This window comes from Ursus americanus, chromosome 9, assembly GCF_024610735.1.
Source record: "Ursus americanus isolate L20-20 chromosome 9, mUrsAme1.1.p, whole genome shotgun sequence".
Classification (NCBI taxonomy): Eukaryota; Metazoa; Chordata; class Mammalia; order Carnivora; family Ursidae; genus Ursus; species Ursus americanus.
The window spans coordinates 67,226,377-67,249,027 of record NC_142135.1 but is presented as its reverse complement, the minus strand read 5'-3'; the positions used below and the strand labels follow the sequence as shown (position 1 = coordinate 67,249,027).

Below are 22,651 nucleotides of genomic sequence, written 5' to 3'. Positions count from 1 at the left end.
GAATAAAATTTTTTAAAAAAATAAAAAATGAATGACAAGAAAATACCATCTCGGTTCCCCACACTACAAGAAAGAAAAAAGGTTAAAAGCATGGGACTCCAGAATATACCCCTATAGTCTGCATATAGAAAAGAAACAAACATCTAGTCTTCCAGCAGAAATTGCCAGAACTGTAGGACGGAAGCAAACATGCATCCACCCAGACAGACCTACACCCATGCATGCAGCGCTGAGTGGATCCTGGGGCAGCAGATATTGAAACATATGAGCTGACCCAAGCACCTCCGCACCTCCGACAGGTTTGTGTAATTTGTAACCAGGACACGACCAAAGCTGGCTATTTTCATGATATTAAAAACAACGTGCTGGAGTAGCATCAAAAGACTAAAATGTATCTGAGCTCTAGTAAAATAAAATAATGTAACAGATGTACAAATGTGTACTTTCACCTGCAGAGGTGGACAAAAACGCACGAAGTGGTCCTCAAAGGCACAGTATAAACACTATTGCTGGAGCAGGCATTTCACTTACAACACATATGCTAACAGAATGTAACAAAATGATTTGTTTTTAAATCATAAAAAAATGTCAAGCATGCAATGGCCTGTTTAGCTCTGCACCCTTATGTTCTCCAAAGTTTTGTACTCACCCTTACCATTAGGAAACTTTAATGAACATATCTGAGAAACACAAAGGCACAGAAAACTGGTTTGAAGGCTATCACAACTATGAAATGAGAGAATTCTTCCCATTTGGAGAGACTGGGATAAGAGATTGAGAGACTTGCTACACAGTTTTTAAATGGATATGAATCCAGGTCAAGAGACTCCCAAAGCACATTCCTTTGGTGGTGGGGGGGGGGGGGGAATTAGTTATTCTACTGGGACTGGACAGCTCACGGGTTAAATTTCTGTACTGACTAAAAATAGATAGTCCACATGAGCCTTTATCCAAGTTACTTTGTTGCTAATTAGCTGAAAAGGGAAACTTTTCCTTTACTAGTAATCTCTCTGCCACACGTGATTTTAAAGAAGACTAAAATACATACCTTTCCTTTTACTTCCTACAGGTTAATACATTTGGTCTTTTTAAAATGTGTTCAAGAATTCCCTCAGAACGTTTTTTAGTACTTGGTTCCATATGATCTGGTCAGGCTGGACAAAATGCCTTTCAACTGAACACAAAACAGCCCACAGTTCTTGCAGCTGTCAACCTATCTTTTCATCCTAGAATGACTAACGGAGGAATAAGCAACCAGCTCTGACAGCCTATCAATAAAGAAGGAGAATTTCACCAAGGCCTCTGCATTCAAGGGAGCCAGGATGCAATCAGCAGTGTACTGTATCTGTTCCTTACTAAGTAGTCCAAGTGATACTGAAAATAGAAAGAAAAAACAAATTTCTAAATGACTAGTATCCATCAAATGAACCTGTGAATGCATAAGTTTTACAGATACTATATGAACGTGTTTAATTCTAGGGGCGCCTGGGTGGCTAACCTGGTTGGTTGGGTGTCTGCCTTCGGCTCAAGTCATGATGGGGTGGGGGAGCTTGCTTCTGCCTCTCCCTCTGCCATTCCACAACCCCACCCCCACCTTGTGCTCTCTGGCTCTATCAAATAAATAAATAAAATCTTTTCAAAAAAATGAATGCATTTAATTCTAAATAAGATAAGCTAAAAAAATAAGGCTGTTAGGGACAAACTCTTACTACTAAATTTCAAAATCTGCTGTTAGAGACCTTGAGAGCAATGCCTATGAGTTTTTAAGCAGTTGTCCATCAATAGTTCTGAGTATGTACGGGACTGATTAAATAAAAAAACTAAGTGGTATTATATAATTGAAACTTCAAACTGAAAAAGGAAAAAGTATTCTACAGTGACACCTACTGGTAGAGGCTAATGTTGTAGCCTGACACTACCAGACAAACAAGATGTTTACATCCCTGTAGCATGTTAGAAGCTACAGGGAAAGACTTGATACTCAAAAGGGAAAAGCTAAACAAAAACATTACACATACTAGAGTCTGTAAACTACAAACTAAGCCCAAGAGGTCACCATGATCTTTCCTAACCCCAAATTTTCCAATCAGTAAATCTGAACTAAGTTTCTCCTGCCCCAACTGGCCATGCAAGTGAAATTTTTATATGCAAGTTAAAGGCAAGATGTCCAATTTACTCGTGTTTCTTTTATATTTTAAAGAGTAAGACTGAAAAGGTAAAACTGAGTTCTGTATGAAACATCTAAAAAAACTTACTATTTGAGCCCACGTAATTCTTCTCAAACTAAGATTTTCAAATGTACTATTTCAAACATAACTTTAGTCAAATTCAATTGGATATGAAAATAGCATATTTTTTTATTAAGTAACTTGGTGTAGTACGCCATAAGCAGAACCATAAAGGAAGAGATCATCTACTGAAGGAAAGAGATAATCTACTTCAACTCTAAAATTCCCACAAAATCTTACAAATTAAAGGACCTTTTAAAATTCAAGTATTATGATATCATGAATGAGTGACAGAAAACTTAAGTTCTAGTCTTGGATCTTCCACTAACTAGTTGGGTTTCCAAAACCTACACAACCTTCGATTAACTATATAACTTCTCTGGGCATTAATTTCCTCATCTGTAAAATTAGAGGAGGGAACTGGATGGGCCTTAGGGTAATGCCACTGCTAAAACTTCTTCAGCTTCTATGATTTCTCCGGTAGAGGAGAACGGTTTGGGAATCAACGTCTATACCTCAATGACTCAATAAACATAGCAACAAAAAGGAAGTCGGCTTTATTTTCCAGGTATAACCTGTTATAAGCAAACAATATAAACAGAATCACACTTTCACACTGTGGTGTAACTGTTTAAGACTGAAAGAATCCCGGTTTCCATCTCCAGTGCATTCTACCCAGCACACAGTCAGAACTCAGTATTTACTACAAAAAATGGCTGCGGAAAATGACTACTCATTATGTAACATGCAAGACTCTGATACCAACTCTTTCATGGTTTGTGTTTTGTTCTTGTAATATAGTTACTTTTTGGATACCATGTCTTTTCATGACAATTAGGCAATCAATGTGAACAGTGTTTAAAAGGCTACAGATTCTCAAATATGGACAGGGGTAGCTCTAAAATATCTAAATATGAAAGACAAAATACATTAATTTAGGTAATAACATTTCCTAAATTTATTATCTGCATATTAAAACTGGTTCAGTTATTGAAGAACCAGTAGTGGTGGGAACACAAGATACATTTCCCCGTACTAATCTGAACCCAGTAATAGTCCTTATACAGTGACTTCCTCAGATGCAATCAGGCCTCTTCTACCCATGAGTACAAAGAATAAAATGGGACAAAGATGCGCTTCACTTGTAAACAGCTACAGAAAACTTCTGACAACAGTTAACATTAACAATTAACAATTAATAGTCTTGTTCATCAGCTTTCCCTGCTTGGTGTTCAGGACCTTCCCATTTAGAAATTTTAGAAGGGCAGCCAAAGCCGCAGGAGAAAGTTCATCTACTCTTCTGCCTGTTTAAGCAACTCACTGGCATTTAGGGACAAGTGACAAAGGAACACAAACTTTTACTTATGTCAAAGGTGAATTAATATGCTTTCTTTGAACTTCAAATTGCGTGTATCTTTTTTCATTTACAACACAAATATTAGCTCTTAAAATGTAAATTTGTTCACCATTTAAATGAATTCGTTCAATCATTAATCAAATATTTATTGAGCACCTATTAAGTCCAGGACTATTCTAGGAGTTGGCGATAGGAATGAACAAGAGGGGTAGGACAGGAAGACAATACGCAGGAAAATAAGATACTTTCATTTGGTGATAAGTACTTATTAAAAAAATAGTTATTTGAAGTATGACTATAGTTATCTAATTTATTTCCTTTACATATAAAATGATTACTTGTAAACCTCAGGAACCAAAGGGCTAAATCATTTCAAAATGATCATTTCAAAAAGGAAAAATTACAGCTCACATTCACACACGTGTATTGCAGTTTCAATATCCTAAATGAGTCAAGGCAGTATAAAAGAAACTGAGAACCACTGAAATATGAGCTGAAACAGATTTAAAACATCTGCACTGTTCTCTTTCTGGGTAAGCACATGGAGGAAAAAGGTGAATATCCAACATATTTTTTTTTAAAGAAAGAGAAGGCAGTGGAAAAATACAGAAGCTCACCCACTATTCTATGATATTCTATGATACTTTAAAGGCAACTACCACGCATGTTAAAGAAAGCTACCTATAAGCAAAACTATTTAAAATAATTTCCAAGAACATTCAAATCACTCCCGCCCCCCCACACACACACACCCCAACATACACACGCACACAGAATATTATCCTTTGAGTTGCTCTTAAAAGCTACTGGTTTGGCAGGAACTTATTTTCTTCGACTTTGGCTCATTTCCAAACTCCCCAAAATATGCAAGGCAAAGGTAAACTGGTTCTCTTACTCCCTCCCATCTTTCATTCCACGCAAAGTCAATAAAGGGTAGATCAATAATCTCCCTCCGGGCTGCGCCCTGCAGGTGAGGGATCAGCCTGGAAGGGGCTCCGCGGCGCGACCAACCCAAGGCCGCGGACCCAGCTCCGCCCGGGCTCTCGGTCCGCCCGCCTGGCCCACCGCGCGCGGCCTCCGCCCCGCGCCAAAAGGAGGAGCGACGCGGAGGATGAAGGAGATGCACGGCGGGATCCGGGGAGATGGAACCGCAGCGCCAGCCGCCGGGGCCATCCCGCATCCCGGCCCCACACCCCTGCCTCCGCACTCCTCTGACCTCTCCGGGCCCCGGGGCTGCTGCTGCCGCCGCTGGTGCCCGCGCCCGAGCTGCTGCTGCCGCCGCTGCTGCTGCCGCTGCTGCTGCTGCTGTTGCCGCCGCCGCCCTTGGCGTTCTTGCGCGGGGCCATTGCGCGCACTACTGGAACGGGCGAGGGGTGGGGGGCTCCCTCAGTGAACCGGGACACCGCAGGCGCGGGGGCCGCTGAGGGCGGCGGGCACTGCGGCGGGTGCGGGCCGCTGCTCCTGCAGCAGCGCCTGTGTCTCGACACCGCCCGCCGCGCCTCCGAGGACTTTCGCCCGCGTGCCGGCTGCGCGCGCCCAGCACTCGCGTGCGCCGAACCTGTGACTCCCTCCCCAGGCGAGAGCGCGCGGCTCGCAGCCCACCCCCCCAGTCACGCCCCTTCCCGCCCGGGCCCCGCCTCCTCCCCGCCCACGGAAGGCTGAGTGACGGAGGGCAGAGCCAATCACAACGGCTTCTGTGAAGGGGCGGAACCTGCCGTGCTTCCCCACCCCTTGAAGACTTGGGGCTGTTCTGGGCGCGTCGCTGCCGCCTATGAGCGCGAGCCGCCTTCGACTTTCCAGTCTGTCTCGGTCCTTTGGAACGTGGCAAACGTGGAAGCCAAGAGGGCTCTCGCGAGCGTTGGCGGACCCGGTACGATCTGGATGGATGGGGCGGGGCGCGGAGGCGGGGCCGACGGACACGTGTGCAGCGTTCGCACCAAGCGCGGCCTCTGGGCCTTTCTCTGGGAATTTTGTTCCTGTCCCACTTGACTGTACACATAGACTCCAAGGAATGCAGTCTCGCTTCTTGCGAAAGAGCTGCGTTTCTCGTTTGTATTAATATTAAGACATTTCCAAATGGTGATGTTAGGAGTAGTTCAATGCTTAAGCCGTACGTAATTGATCAGTTGGATATTAAAGCAGGACTGCATTTTGTTTTTGCCGTCAATATTTTCAGATAATCTTAGAGAAAAGGCGCAAGTGTAAATGTAAAACAAAAAGTTAATTTTCTTGCCCTGGATGGCACCCTCTATCAGAAATCTCCGTCTGCCGGGCTAACGCCTACAGTCATCTTTCCTTGGTGTCCCCAACCGTGGGTTTCCGCATGTGCAGTCGCAGAGGGCCTGGCCCTGAGCTGAAGGCCACACGTGGTCTTCAAAATATCTTGGCCCATGGATGATCCAGACAGGGACTTGCAGTCAGGGACGTACGTCACCATCATCTTTGTGTCGACAATTGCCAGCACAGGTCCTGGTGCGTAATAGATAAACAAGAAACTTGGTGATTTGATACATTCCTGGCAACTTTAAAACCTTCCCCCAGTTTTTGACCATGTTTTGGAGACCCGCTCCTGGAAGTGTCTCAAGAGGGCTGCGAACCAGAGAAAGCGTTGCAGCGTGGCATCTGGTTTCCTTCCTCTTCTCCAACCCCACTACCCCTTATTGGCAGGTCCCGGGGCCCACCCGACTCTTGGGCTGTGAATGGCTGGGTGGTGCTTGGGCACTGCCTAGTGAAACAGAGAGGCCCACAGCGAGTCGTGTTGCATAGAGGAAAGAAGTCCTCTCTCTTTGTGAAATAATGTCAGATAGTTGTCAAAATATAACAGGGGTATGGGAGCTCACAGTTTTTACTGAAGCAGCTCTGTTTTTATCTTACCGCATCGCTTTCTGCCTCTACACATCCTTTCTTGCATCCAGGCCACCTTACATTATTTCATTGGGGAATTAGGGAGCTGGACTAAGAGACAAATCTAAGTGAGAGTGCTCGGTATAAAATAATAATGAGGACCGTAGTGAGAAAAGCAATGGTCTAGATATTTGAACTCTTAAATTCTCACAAAACCCTGTGTTTGTGTCCATTTTTTAGGGATGAGGTCACTGAGGCCCAGAAAGGTTAAACAAAGTAACAGAGGTCACAGATGTAGTAAGTGATAGGGCAGGGACATGAACTCAGGCCATCTGGCTCCAGAGTCTATGATCCAAATTTTCCTTTCAAGACAAGGCTTGGTTTTGAGCAGAGTTTGTCTCACCGGGCTCCCGCTTCTCCTAGCAGAGGCGTCCCTTGATCCTATCTTCAAAGAGAGATCTAAAAGCTGATGGTGGGTGCTTACCAAAATCCACCTCTTTGAGGAAGTCAAATCTTTGATAACTGACTCCAAAATGTCGTGAACTGATGCTTTGCTTCAGCATTTCCAGAAACCAAATCTGGTACTATTGACAAGGTCCATTGCTCTATATTGAGGCAATACCAGGCCAAAACAGAGGCTCTGTAAATACAGGTCACAGGAAGTTAGAGGTTGCCTGACTTCCTCCTTGTATCACACGGTAACAGCTACAGTGACATTTACGTACCCAATAGTATAAAGTAAAATTTATAACAATATTTATGACATCAGATATTGTCAGCCATATATACAGTTCAGTTTCAGGGACTAAATTCTCCAAAGCCAAGCATCAGTATTACACATTTTTATATTTATTTATTTAAATTTTTTTATATTTATTATTTTTATTTATTTATATTTATTTATATATTTTTATTTATTTATATTTATTTATAATTAATAATATTATTATTAATATTTTATTATTATATATATTTTTATATTTATTTATTTAAAATATTATTAAAATAGCCAAAGCCAAGCATCAGTATTACACATTTTTATATTTATTTATTTAAATTTTTTATTTTATATTTATTTATTTAAATTAAATTTATTTAAATATTTATAAATTTATTTATACCTGTTTATACTTCCTACTGTATGGGCATTAAAAACCACAAAGCTTGCCTTGGATCATGAATTTCTTCACATAGTTTCTTTTCTCAGGATTGGGCTGGGAGAGGTTAGGGAGTGAAAGTATCTTTGAAACTGAATAAAAGCTCATGTATCCTGTTAGCCTATCCTCATTTCTGTGATTTCTGAGTAAGCTATGAATGAACCCTGGGTGAAGCAATGTTAAAAGGACCATAAAGACAAGACTTAACTAGGACAATGTATTAAAATACTAATTTAATAGAGCTTCTGAACTAGGCCAAATGTGCCTTTCAGAGATTTCCATAAACTTTCCATTGGCTTCACTGGGATTTGCAACTGAGAACTTGAGGACAAGATTTGTCCTAGATTTTTTTTTTTTCTTTTGTTGACCTTTCACAACCTCTAGTCAGATACTTTCCAAATTAGGTATTTCTGGACTTACTTATACCTACTAGGACACTGTTTTAAAGTTGCATTTTAACCTGCTTCCTAGAAAGTGCCTCTCATTAATATGCAGTCCTCCTAATGTGAAATTTTATGATTGCACACTAAAAATGAGTATTTCCTCATCTTTATTACCATAGTAAATTCTGCCATAGTGGCAAAAATGAACTTCAAATGGTCATGATTCGATTGTATGTTTTCATTTTATATTAGTGGAATTTGTTGCAATGAAGGCTATGCTGGTCAGTACAAGAGTACTTTTAAGGCATTCTCAAAATGTCCTCTCATATTCAGAATGTCCTTAAAGCAATTATCCTCATATTGGTTATATCTCCACAAGTAAATGAACTTTTTCACCAAACAACTTGACTTTATATTACTATAGAAAAAATAAGCCTGGCTAGTATCTACATTATAAATATATGGAATAAATTTATATGAGCAGAAATAATTTTAAACCTAGTCAAAAATAGATTCAAATTAGATATCTTGTATTGTGGGACACCTGGGTGGCTCAGCTGCTTAAGCGTCTGACTCTTGATTTCAATTCAAGTCATGATTTTGGTGTCCTAGGACTGAGCCCTGCGTCTGGCTCTGCACTCAGTGGGAAGTCTGCTAGAGATTCTCTCTCTCTCTCTTTCCCCACTGTCCCTCTCCCCTCAAATAAATACATTTTTAAGAAAAAAAAAAAAGAAATCTTGGTGTGCCTGGGTGGCTCAGTCAAACATCTGCCTTCAGCTCAGGTCATGATCCCAGGGTCCTGGGATCGAGCCCCGCATCAAGCTCCCTGCTCCCCCTGTTTGTGCTCTCTCTCTCTGTCAAAAAAATAAATAAAATCTTAAAAATCATAACAAAATAAATACAATTTTAAAAAAGAAACCTCGTGTTGCAATATGGAAAAATAATCTGAAAACATATTAGCTAAGCTATCTATCATTTCTTTTTTCATTTTGCTTCTTGATATTTTCTAACAGGACTGGTACTTCTTAGTGCCAAATTCCCTTCCTAATAAACAGCATTTACATAATGGTTATTGCTAGGTCTTAAGTGTCCCAGTACAGGGAACTCATAAAATTAATTGATTCTTCTTAAGTCTCAAACTTAATGCCAGAAAGAACCTTAAACCTGGAGAGAAAGTCAAAATAATTAGAGAGTAACAACCGATTATAGGCATGGCAATTCTGCAGTATGTAAAAGGAAATATTAATGCGATTTAGGAGTCCTTAGAAAGTATCAGAGAAATCAAGAAAAGAAAAAAAAAGATGTGGAGGAATCTCAAGGATTCAGTTGTTCGCAAGATAATAATTTTACTTAAACTTTATTTGCCTCAAGGATCTAATGTGTGTGTATGTATAACTAAAGTAACAATTTTTATGTCTGTCATGAAAACTACCATTCTCTTTAGGTGTAAACAGTTCCCCGAAGTCAAAAGAAAAGTATCCTGAAACCACTTTCTAGAATCCTCCAGTTTTATCAAATCTAAATACACAAAGCAGATATATTTGCCTTACAACAAATAGTGTTATTACAATATGCAAAACTGAATCACTTAGCCAACTCAAATCCTTGGCATTTGGTGAGAAATCCTGCATACCCTACATCAAATTAGTATTGACTTGGGCCTTTTTACACTGTCATCATCATTGTGACTCAAAACTATTCTGCAATTTCATAACCACATGACAGGCATTGCTGAGCCCGTACCAGAAAAAAAAAAAAGAAAAAAAAAATCCCTAAGGGACTCTGTCATAGAACTTGCTAGCATAGAAAATAAAGAGGGTCTCCTTGTATCATTGCAACAAGATTTTATTAACCTACAGACTACTGCTAATATATTTGAAAGTCTACAGTATGCCGTTAAGGAGTACAATAGCCATTATACTTAAAATTTGTTCAGCATTATATTGTGGCTATGAACTAATAGTCCTGAATCTTTTGTAATTCTTCATGGAACTGCTGCAATGCTGGCTTCATCCGTCGATGAACTCATTTCTCTGTGGCAGATCCCTTTGAGTCAGAGACAGACACCAGCATCCTCGATGTTTACTAAAGCTATTCCTCCCAGTTCCTGCAGCCAATCAATCTAGCAAAACTTCATGGAAATCCCTTCCAAGCATCTGTCTCACAAATTCTGATTCTATTTTCCCTACTTCTTTATAGTATCCACATTGCCCACAGTTCTTCCAGCTCCAACACAAAAGAAGAATTGAGGAATGCAGTTACCAAATGGTATCCTTAGAGAACCACTTGTATAAAAAGTCAAGTGCAAAGTTTTGACCATTTAGACATAGCCCAAGAGGTTATTTTTAAAGAAAAATTATCTTTCCCAAATTTGAGAGAATTGAAATCAAATGCGAACAGCTTGATATAGTGCTTAGGCTTGTATGAAAATCAACTAAGTCAAAACAATATTTAAGGACTGTGTGAGGACTGCAGACCCCTAGTCTATGGATCCATCCTTGTCAATCAGGCAGTGTCTAGCACACAGTAGGTATTACATAAGGGTATTCACCTCAGACTCTTTGCACTTGCTATTCCTGTGCCTGGGGAATGCTTTCGCTGGACAGTCCGAAGGACCACAGGACTCTTGTCACCCTAATGGCTTTGCCATAAGCCCTACCATACCTCTCAAGCTGAAAAGTTCCTGGTGAGCACTCTATGTACTCTATGCACAGGAACGAAATAGCCATTTAAGTACTGGGAATCTGCTTGTATTTATAAGGCCAGGGCTATATTTGGTAGTAACGCAAATATATATATATAACATCAGTGTCTTTTTTGACAGAAGTGAAAATATTTTCAAGTAGTACACAACCTAAAATTTTAGTTATTTTCTTAAAAATAGGTATGGGCAGTCTATTCAGCAATTATCCCATCACACAGTTGTGGGCAGCCATAAATAACTAAAGTGAGAAATGAAAAAGCCAGCATAGGAAGACATAGAACCATTGTATGAATCTGTGCAGTAATCACTTAGGAAGGGCGCTAGGCTGAGGTAGAGAACTACAGTTAATCAATACCTATTTAAAACATGAAATCGGACCAATCATGAATAGATAAAATAACAACTCTCTACAATTAGAATGAGACTTCCAAATCAGACCAGCATGAGACAGAGAAGAGAACCTATGAATAAAACTAGGATGGAAGAAAAGGTTTATCCCATTAACTAGGTTTTCCTGTTTTTTTTTTTTCCAAGTTAGAAGACATTGACTCTAACCCCAGAACCCTGGTCAATATTATTTATAGTTGGTTGGGCACACGTGCCTGTATGTTAAGAATCTGGCAAATTTCACGTCAGTTACTGTGTACTATCAGCTCAGATTATCCTCTGATTCTTAAAAAAAGTGAAAATCAAGTCTAAAGTTAAAAGGATCACTTCAAGTAGTAAACATACCTACCTGTTGGACTCAAATTCAGGTCCTCAGAAGGAGCAGATCTTATAAGCAGCAACACGCACTGAATTACGCTTGTTCAAGTCTAATTCCTGCTTGTGCATGCAGTGTGACCCATAATTCAGGAAGCTAGAGAGGAGGGGTGACCGTGACCAAGCACTGCGGTGTGTCCCTCACTCCTTTATCTTCCGTTGCCTCAAAGCTTCAGCATCGTGGGAAGATATGTGAGATACCTCTGACCCTTCCCCTTCTGCTATTCTCTGATAACTTCTCCCCTCCCAAACTGCCCGCGATGGTAGCCCTATTTCACTCTGCTACACATACTGAGCACAGAGGAAAAGGGGAGCACCCAGAGTGTGATGATCTGGGGTCCCTTCCCCATGGCCTTTTCTCCCTAGCCTGTCCACAAGGCAGGCCTAGATATTTTCAGTCCGGTTATGCTGTGGCGTCAGAGCTAAAATGCTTTCCATGGCTGAGGCTTAGAAAGCAGGTGAGAAGGCCTGGTTTGGGGGAAGAATCTTCTTCACCTGTCCACAGAAAGCCCCCTTCTACCCATCCCCACACTTAGGACTCCCGGTGGAAATGCAAGTTGTGAGGGAGGAAGAATGGCAGATTCAGCATGACTCGCAAAACCCTGGCCTGCTCCTGGCTCTGACCCGACAGAGTAACAGCTCTGCGAATAAGGGAGGCACCAGGCCAGAGAGACTGGCCAAAACACTCTGTGCTATTGGGAGGGCAGGTGGGGAGACCTGCCGATAGGCAATAGCGCAAGACTGCAGGGGAAGCCTGATGGCACAAACCATCTCTCTGCAGCCCCGCAGCTTTTCCCAAGACAAGCACAACACTCATCTGGAAGCCCTCCCTCCAGATGGGGCCCCCCCTTCTCGGTTCTTCTAGCAGGAGTGGACCGGGTTGCTTGCAGTTCCTACCATCAGCAGGTTATAATCAGATGTTAAGATAGGGAAAGAAATTTGTGTTACCCTTTGGGTTTCTCCTCTCAGCTCTCACCACTGGGCCCTGCCCAGAGTCGGCTGGCCCTTGGTCATGGGTGCCTGAAAGAACAAGACTTTGTGATACCTTCTCTGAAATAGTCTCTGTCACCAGGCCCCCCATAATTCTGTGGCTGCTCTGAACACTCCCCAACTGTTTTCTGAATGGCCAAAAGTTGGAGTGATAACCAAGATGGGGAAATAGCATTTCCCCCACCTTCCAAGGCATCAGACCCACGATGATGGTGACGGTGGATGGCTCCCCCCTAACCCATACCCCCTGCATCTGACCCTCCCCTGCCATCTGCTTACTTCCTGATCTCCTACTCATCTCCCTCAGAGAGCCCCAGTATAGTTAGGACCAGAAAGGTTTCCAGCGACCCATGCCTTCGTCTGCTTATCTTTGGGCTGCTGCCACTATAATTCCTTCTCTACCAGTGACAGGGAGCAGAGCGCAGGAGCACAGAAAGCCAGCTCGGCTCCACATCCCCGTCTCTCCCTTGATTAGGACGCTTGGGGTCCAAGGCCTCTCCTCTCCTCCACTCTCCTCTCTCCACACTCCCCTCGGGGCATCCCACACACTCAAGGGAACTTTGTTGGCTGCCTGGTACCAGAGAATGCGGTCAGTGTGCCCTCCTCATTTTGAAGTTGGTGCTTCCTTTCCTCCGATCCACACTCTATTTTCAGGAATGTGTCAGGCCAGATAATATTTGGACATTTGCCAATAGGGTAACACATGCTTTTTCTTTTCCAATTTCCCCCTTTGCAGTTTTGGAGATTTTTGGCAGTGTTTCTCACACAACCATATTGTCTAGGCTTTATTTTTTAGTCTCATGATCTTTTTCTTGAGAGCTAGCTATGATGGGGGAACACTATCTAGCACCTAGAGATCAGAATGGAGGAAGGTGAGGACAGAAGAAGTGTAAAATACGATTTTTTAAAAGCCTGTTTCCTGTTCTTACATGTGTGAGGCATCCATTAATGTTTATCCTTAGATTATGTTCTTGCTGATAAGATAACCCTCTATTTTTCAAAGTACCACTCAAATAACTTGGGCAAATGCCCACGTACAAAAACCAAGGGAAATCTTATTTCACGTAATTCAACTAATATTTTCTGTTTTCCCGCTTATAACTTCAATTTCCCACAAGAACTTCAATATAACTTCAACATTCAACTTCAGTATTGGTGCCTTTAAAAAACTTGTTCTTGATATCTAATTATAAGGTTTTCCGGCATCTTTTCTGCTGTCTTTCATATATGAGAAGGTTCTGGACTGACAAACCCCAGGTTGGGTTCTGTTCATTTGCTACAGCAGCTCATAGAAGTCAGGGAAACATTTTACTGTACTTACTAGATAGCAACTCAGGAACAGCCAATGGAAGGGACGCATAGGTCAAGTTAGGTGGGAAGGGGCGCAGAGCCTCCATGTTCTCTGAGTACACCAATCTACCCATCTCTCCATGTGTTCGCCATGGAAACTCTTGACCCCATTCTTTTGGGTTTTTTAGTAGGTCTCATTATACAGGTATGATTGACCAAAGCATTGACTATTGGTGGTTGATTCAACCTTCTTTCCCTCTCCTCTCCCCAGAGGTCGGGGGGTGGGACTGATCTCTAATCACATGATTGACTCCACTGGCAACCAGCCCCTGTCTTTAGATACTTTCCAAAAGTCACCTTGCTAACATAACAAGAGACACCTTTATCACTCTCATCCTTAGGAGATTCCAAGGATTTTGTGAGCTGTGAGCCGAGAGCTTCAGATGAAGACCAAATATCTATGAGAAATATGTTCTTGTCATCTGACTGACCAAATACATATTTTTTTTCTTATAAATCATAATATCACAATATGAGTTAAGGCTGTTCCAGGTTACAAATGAGATTTGCTCCCAATTTCTTAATTCTTAAAAAATCTTCTCTGCCCTAGCCATTTCCAAGGAAACTGAATATATGTATTAATCTGTAAGCGTGGAACATTACCAGTTCTATTCAAATTTTAATGGGTACCCACCAAATTTTCACCATGCGGAATGACTCATTTTTTGTACACTTTACTGCTGAGATTGTATAATTAAGACAACACTATCATCCCAATTAAATGTTGGAAACTTAGCATAAACTAGGCAGGTGTGTGCAAGACTCTTCCATATTCTAACTTCAGAAACACAGGGATAAACCTATTCCCTGATTGGGGTAAAAAATTAATGGTTCTTAAGTGCGCTTGGGTGACTGGGGAAAACAGCACTTAACTAGTAGTACCAAGAATCAAATTCTCCCTCTAAGTGGTTGTGCTGTGGGACCCCAAAAAATTCACTTGGCCTGTCCAGGATCTACTATCTCATATGTAAATGGTGGGCTGTCATGATGGAGCCCATCTGCCTTTTTAATCTAATGAAAGCTATGGAATATCATGAGAAACACTCTCATAGCCAAAAAGTTTGCTAGTCAATTTTAGATTCATGCATCTAAGATTGAGAATGTCTGCTCCAGAAGATAAAGTTCCTTCTTCCTCTTGCATTCTATGACATTAAGTCTTAGCTGTTAATGGGCATGATTTCTTACATTTTCTTAGTCTATTCACAGGGTTGGTGGCTGAGGATGAGGAATGGCAAATGGGTTATATAGCTATCTTGTATCCATGGCAACTTTGAATACTATCAACCAGCCTGTGAAAAGAGTGCTTAAGATATCTACATAAGATGAAAATTTGGTTGACAATGGAATGATCCTACTACTGGTTCAGTGAATTTAATTAGTTTGACTGCCCTTTGCACTATATGAAATTTTTCTGGACCCTACATTGAAAGAATTGAAAAGAAAGTCCTTTGGAAACTAGAAAGAGCTTTACAAATGTAAACACTATTTCCTTCTTAATTTTTATGACATAGATTTATAATATAAAGAGCAAAAAAAATTCAATGGCAAAATGCTTACATCCAATGGAGAATCTCATGCATGTGCCTCTCAGAAGAATGAACGTACAAACTGGGAGACAGATTTCTTATAAATGTCTGATGTACTTGTCTACCTTTCCCCCGCCTTACTCTCAACTTTCCTTCCTTAAACATTTCTTCACTGCTTGGCATATGCTTGGCATAACCCCTGTGGGCTACAGGACAAGGCAGGTGTCATTTGATTCCATAGTACCTGAGTTAGCCTATATATTTGCTGTCAAAAGGTCTCCCCTGGGCAGTTTCATCTCGTTCAACCTGTAAGTACACTGTGTAGCCCATTCTACAAACATTGACCAAGTGCCTACTTCCTGCCAACTACTGTATCAAACGCATGTGGACTTTGCCTTCAAGCAGTTCCGGTTGTTTGGGAGGGAGACTAGCATGCAGACTAACGATCATGACAAGATACAGCTACAGGCAGCTACCTTCTCCTGCCTGCAAAGGTGGGTGGGCAGGGGAGCAGGGAGAGCCGGAGAAGTCGGCTACACTGTGTCCACCAGTACCACATACAAGTCAATTGGACTCCAGGGCTGGGAGTTTTTAAGCCCATGTTGTTCAACCTTTTCATTTCACAAATGAGAAAACTGAGTCTCAAAGAGTGAGAGTGGCTTGTAAAAGGCTGAACAATCAGTTAATGCAGAACTAGAACTCAAGGTGCCTTCCAGCATGCTTTCTCAGCAAGGGCAATGTTGCCCCCATGGGGGTGAAAACTGGTTCTTGGAGGCCAAAAAGTTTTAGATATTGTAATGGCTCAGGGAATTCAAAGAAGTGGTAGCCACAGCTGTCAGCCAGCTGAGCTCCTCATAGCAGGATCTCTTGAAGGACAATCTGTGTGGTGCATCTCTGTTCTTTTTTTTTTTTTTTTTTTTTTTTAGATTTTATTTATTTATTTGAGAGAGAGAGAGTGCATGAGAGGAAGTAGGGTCAGAGGAGAAAGCAGACTCCCCACTGAGCAGGAAGCCTGATACGGGACTCGATCCTGGAACTCCAGGATCATGACCTGATCTGAAGGCAGTCTCCCAACCAACTGAGCCACCCAGGCGCCCCTGTGTGGTGCATCTCCGTGACCACCACAGGTGTTTAATTCTGAGCCATTTTCGACCACCTCACAAGTTAGGTGTCATTATCCCCACCTAAAGACAAAGAAACATGCTCAGAGAGGCTAAGCAACCTTTCAGAAGTCACACAGTTTCTCAGTGGCAGAGACAGGACTTGCACCAAGGTCTTTCTATTTGTTTCAAACATGTCCTCTCTAAGATATCTAAAACCTTATTGAGGTTCTTAATAAATTCTTAAAAGTAGGCAGGGAAAGTTCTGCATTACCATAGGGCAGAAGGAGAAGGGTCTCCGACCGTACGACTTCATCAATAGCATATAGGATAGAAAACAAATTAGCAGAAACTGAATGTGATGAATTCAGATAGTAGATTACTGACATTCTTGGATTTAAAATTCATGGTTTTAATCATTTGTGAGACTCCCTGCTTCATAACTTGAAAGAATTTCAAATTTTACTGATTCATACAGCTGAATACTTCAGGGATGGGCATGTTGACGTTCCTGAATGATCTACTTACCCAGGGAGAGATGCTCATAGCTCATTTAGCAATCCTGCCTTGACTTGGCTTTCTTATGCTGAGTCATTGTCCCATATTTGGAAACACTCATAAGGTGAAATCAATTCTATTTCTTTTTGAAAAGTGTCCAAAAAGGAAACTAACCGCTAATGTTGATGATGGAAATGAAGTGCCTGAAATAATTTTTAGCTAAAAATGAAAAGTTTGGGATAAACTAGGTTGAACTGTCAAATGTATCTGTGGAACAGACACACCCTAGATGGGTGCATTAGGTGGTCCCACAGAATAACAAGAAAAAGACATTCGTGACCCCATTTCAAGAGAGTAATCTGGCCTCACCCATAACTGTTCTCCAGCAAGGGAGAGATTTTTAAGGGACTAAAAGGAAAGAGGCCACTTTACTATATTTTATGGGAAATATCAAAGCTTATGGTGGTATTTATGAATTTGGGAGATTCCTGAAGGTCATACGCCTGTCTCAAAAAAGTGTTAAGTTCAAGCATCTACTATAGTGGAATTACCCCAGTTCTCTCCAGAGCCCTGTTCTTCCCTCAGTGTTGCCCATGTCATGGCGCCACCATTTACCTAATTGCTCAGCCTCAAAAACTCATCATCTCCCTTGACCCTTCCGTTTTGCTCACATCATTTATTTAATTCCCCAGCAAAATCTTTTGACTTTAAATTGAAAATATATTTTATAGCACATTTCTTTTTGTCACTTCTACCACAATCACTCACTGCCAAAGTACCACCCTTTTCTGGAAAAGCCTCATACGTGATCCAGTTTCTACCTGTACCCCCTATAGAATGTCTTTCCTTCAGCATCCAGGGTGATGGCTGGAAAGGATAAGTCAGATCTAAGCAATCAGCAAAAACCCTTCAGTAACTTTCCACCTGACTTAGAGTAAACCTGATATCTTGTTCGTGGCCTCTAAAGCTACACATGACCTGGTTCCAGGCTTCTGCCCAGACGTCATCTCCCCACCCCCTGCTCACTCACTCTTATTCAGCCATGGTAGTTTTTTGTCTTTTTGGGGTTTTTTTCTATTTTTTAAAATAAAATTTTTTTTAAAGATTTTATTTATTTATTCGACAGAGATAGAGACAGCCAGTGAGAGAGGGAACACAAGCAGGGGGAGTGGGAGAGGAAGAAGCAGGCTCATAGTGGAGGAGCCTGATGTGGGGCTCGATCCGATAACGCCGGGATCACGCCCTGAGCTGAAGGCAGATGCTTAACCGCTGTGCCACCCAGGCGCCCCTGTCTTTTTGAATGTGACAAACATGATCCTACCTCAGGGCCTTTCCGCTTGCCTGGGACTCTTATTTTTCTACATTTCCGGAAGACCTTTCTCTTCTCTTCCAGCTCTCCACTCAGAGGTCACCACTACACAGAGGCCTTCCCTGACACATCTATGACCTGCCATCCTGCCATTCTCATTCAGCTTTACTTTTCTCCATGGCATGTATCACTGTGGCGTGACATTCGATATGTGTATGTCTTTCTATTTATATATCTACTCATTATTTATCTCCCAAATGGGAATATAAGCTCCATGAGAGCAGAGAATTTCAGAATTTTGTTCACTGCTGTCTTCTAACACCGAACACAATGCATGGCATATAGTGGATCCTCAGTAAATACTTATGAAATACGTAAGTGAATACCTGGACAATGTGTGTCCCGTCTTCAATTAGTCATTTACGATTAAGCAGACACAAGAAAGGAGGCAGAGGGTCTGCGGAAGACCATGGTCGGCTTGGTTAGAAGTACCAGTCCTGTTTCTTCCTTCCGGGTTAAGCTGAGGTTCCCTGTACCCTGAGGTAGCCCACATGGCGTGGCGTGCATCAGACAGCGTCCAACAGCACGCTGCTATACATCCTGACAGGGTGCTTGAGGCAGGCGACTGGAAAGAAGGTGTGGGGAGAACTGAGCTGTGTTACAAAGCAGGGTCAGAGCAGATACCACATCCTCTCAATAAACTAAAGCAGCAAGGTGGGTGAGACTGACGGATGGAATCCACATACTTCTCCGAATAAATTTTGCATTGTGTTACGCAAGCAAGCAGATTTTATTCTTCCTTTTCTATTAAAGTTTCTATCACTTTCAAGATGAATGTGGACTATGTACATTGCCAGTGTTTCTTTTAAAAAATGAAAGATGCATTTCACCCCCAGTTGTGCAAAGTAGTAGTAGCTGGAAACAACATAGACTTATATTAAAGAGGTAGTGAAGTCACCTTTTCCTGAGATAAACATTAACCCATTAGAAGCATATTCTGTCTCCCATTAGGAATGACTACTGTCTATCCGTAATTTGGCAAACAGAAACCATGGACAGTTGAAGAAAGAATTCATAGCTTAAAGGGTAATCATTAAGCAAAAACACTTATGTAAAATTCAGGATAAGCTTAAAATACAGTAATATGTTTTCATTCAACATGCACTAATCAATTGACAAATTAATTTTGCTTTTTGAAATTGGATCCCACTTGAACTATTTTTCAGTTAACATCATTTAATTTTCTCAGTTTTCTTGTAAAGTGGGTTATGGATCCCTCTGCCAGTCAGATAATACTTTTTGTTTTTATTTTTATTTATTTATTTTTTTAAAATGTTTTATTATGTTATGTGAGTAATACGTTTTAAAATCTCTTCATTTCTATCACCAAAATATAAATGTAGGTATAGTGCAATGAATCACGTAGAAGTTGTATTGAGTGATAGTTTCTACTTATTTGTTTTGAATGTAAGAAATTCTCGTACAGAGATTATCTTCAATTTTTAAGCATAGTTAAGTTTAGCACCCTGGGTCTAGTAATGTTCCAAATAATGTCAGGTGATTGCTAATACTAAAAAAGATACTGTGTCTTTCTGGGCTACCCCTTTCTTCATCCTTTGGCTAAAGAGAGCAGGCTTGATGGGTTCATATGATGATTAAAAGAAGTTATGCTCAGAGGGAAAAAAAACTCCAAAACATCAATTGGCTACAGATTAAAAATACAATTGATTTCTCCTCAAATAGTGTTAGCTAGGAGACTTCCTTTCCAGAGATGGAATAGATGCAATTTTCCTAGATATTTACCTAAACAAGTTGAAAATTTATGTATACACAAAAAACCCATAGATGATACAATGCATAGAGTGAACCCTAATGTAAACGATGGACTTTGTTAATAGTAGTGTATCAATATTTGTTCATCAACTGTAACAAATGTTCTGCACCAGTGCAAGATGCTAATAATAGGGGGAGGGAGAGAGAAAGTATATGGAAACTCTACTTGCTGCTCAATTTTTCTTTCTTTTTTTTTTTTTTAAAGATTTTATTTATTTATTTGACAGAGACAGCCAGCGAGAGAGGGAACACAAGCAGGGGGAGTGGGAGAGGAAGAAGCAGGCCCCCAGCAGAGTAGGGAGCCTGATGTGGGGCTCAATCCCAAGACCCTGGGATCACGCCCTGAGCCAAAGGCGGCCGCTTAACAACTGAGCCACCCAGGCGTCCTTCAATTTTTCTAGAAACCTAAAATCTCTGAATAATAAGGTCTATGGATTTGTTTTAAAGTTAAAAAAAGTGACACAGTGATAAGCTGTCTATAATATATCCAGTTCAGCTATAACTCTATAGATAGGCTGAAAGTGAAAGAATGCAAACATTACTCAGAAAAAAATCAGGAAAGCTAGACTTCAGAGCAAAGAAAATCACCAGATACAGAAGAGAACATACTGGCAAAAAGATCAACCTGCTAGGAAGACCCAGCAATCGCACTCTTGGGCATTTATCCCAGAAATGAAAACGACTGGAATAGTTCTGTATCTCAACTGCAGTGATGGTTACATGAATCTACACACATGACAAAAACAGCATAGAGCCATCACACACCTTGTACCAATGCCAGTTTCCCATGATGACACAAGGCGCTGCCATGGGGAGAAACTGAGTGAAGGGTACAACGACCCCTCTGTATGATTGTTGCAATTTCTCTCTCTCTTTTTTTTTAAGATTCTATTTATTTTTTTTTTAAGATTTTATTTATTTATTGGACAGAGAGAGACACAGCAAGAGAGGGAACACCAGCAGGGGGAGAGGGAGAGGGAGAAGCAGGCTTCCTGCTGAGCAGGGAGCCCGACATGGGGCTCAATCCCAGGACCCTGGGATCATGACCTGAGCCGAAGGCAAGATGCCCAACCAACTGAGCCACCCAGACGCCCCTATCGTTGTAATTTCTTATAAGTCAGTTACTATTCCAAAGGCAAAGAAAAAAAAAAGATGATAGGAGTTGAGAAAGTAATTTTTTAAAATATAGTTTTTGTCCTCTGAGTGGATTTTGCCTGTGGTAGCCCTGCCAGCTGCTGCTTCATGATCCCCCATGAACTTCCTCAAGGAGGTTTCTATGAGCTCCGCCAGCTGTTGCCCCAGGGTTTCGGGGACACCTCATTATGGTACCCTTGCCAGCTGTGGCACTCTGCTCACTATTAGCCATTTTCAATCAGCCCTTGACAAGTTATTGCTGGTGTGACTTTACCATCAAAGGTGTTTCTTTTATTTTGCCTTTGTGAAGTAAGTAAGAGGTGTGATTTGCCCTTAATTATTTTTCAAAGGAGCTTAGGCATCTCTTTCCCTCATTTTCAGTTGATGTTTAGTGAAATTTCCCAAAGGAGAGACAAAAAGGCAGACACTGAGAATAGGTGTATCGGGATTCTACGTGCTGGTGGTGAGCTGGGAAAGCAACGAGCAGGTATGATGGCTGGGGAACCAAAGGTGACAGGCATGTTAACAGCCATGAGTATGTCTTGAGGGGCGACTGGGTGGGTCAGTCAGTTGAGTGACTCTTGGTTTCAGCTCAGGTCATGATCTCAGGGTCCTGGGGTGGGGCTCTGCACTCAGTGCAGAGTTGGCTTGTCCCTCTCCCTTCCCCACTGCTCCTCCCCTGGCCCCTCACATGCTCTCTCTCAAATAAATAAATAAATAAAATTTAAAAAAAAAGAAAAAGAATATGTCTTGATATTCATGCAACAAAGGAGAAAGGCTCCAAAAATTCCATTTTGATTTAATTGACTTGATTATATGGAATACTGGCAATACTGGCTGCTTGTAAAAATCACCCTGGAAGCTTTAAAAAACAGAAATGCCCACAGACCAGGTAAAGTGGCATCTCCAGTTTAATAGATACCAAAGATACGTGAATATACGTGTGTATATCTGTATATCCGATTTCACATATGCCAGTGGTATAGATAGGATGTTAATAAGTGCCATGGAGTGAAGTAAACTTGAAAGGGGATTCGGAAATGGATGTGTGTGCTTATTGCAGAGGTATTAAGTTAAAACTGGGTAGTCAGAGAAGCCTTCTCTGCCTGCTCTAGTCTTTTTCTCCTTCGGGAAGTTCTTTCACCATAATACATAACCCTTGGAAAAGGAAGTCATGTAATATATCAATGTCAACCTGCATTTATTAAGTCAATATTATAAACATAAGGAACTTGTCTTGAGAGTAAATATTTATAAATTGAAATAATTAGGCCTGATTGCTATCTCATAGTTTAAAATGAGCCGGAAAGAAAGTGACTCATTGGAATTACTATTTGCATTAGGAACTGTATACTGTGACAGGACAGTATGTCCATGGTTCAGAATAGTACTTCCTTTCAAGACTCAGATATCCTGAAAGAGCGAAGTTCATTTGGGTAAACCATTTTCTTTTAATATATAAAATGGATTGCCTTT

At 41.3% G+C, this 22,651-nt stretch overlaps 1 protein-coding gene across 2 annotated transcripts in view; it reads right to left on the bottom strand.

Annotated features, from left to right (window-relative positions):
- Nucleotides 1-5,153, bottom strand: part of ASPH (aspartate beta-hydroxylase) — a 211,767-nt gene extending 206,614 nt beyond the window's left edge. For both annotated transcript variants that reach the window (XM_045789028.2, XM_087864867.1), the window contains exon 1: nt 4,802-5,153. In XM_045789028.2, the coding sequence (XP_045644984.2) occupies nt 4,802-4,931 (130 nt within the window). In that variant the 5' untranslated portion in view covers nt 4,932-5,153. The remainder of the gene's footprint in view (nt 1-4,801) is intronic.
- Between the last annotated feature and the right edge of the window lie 17,498 nt (nt 5,154-22,651).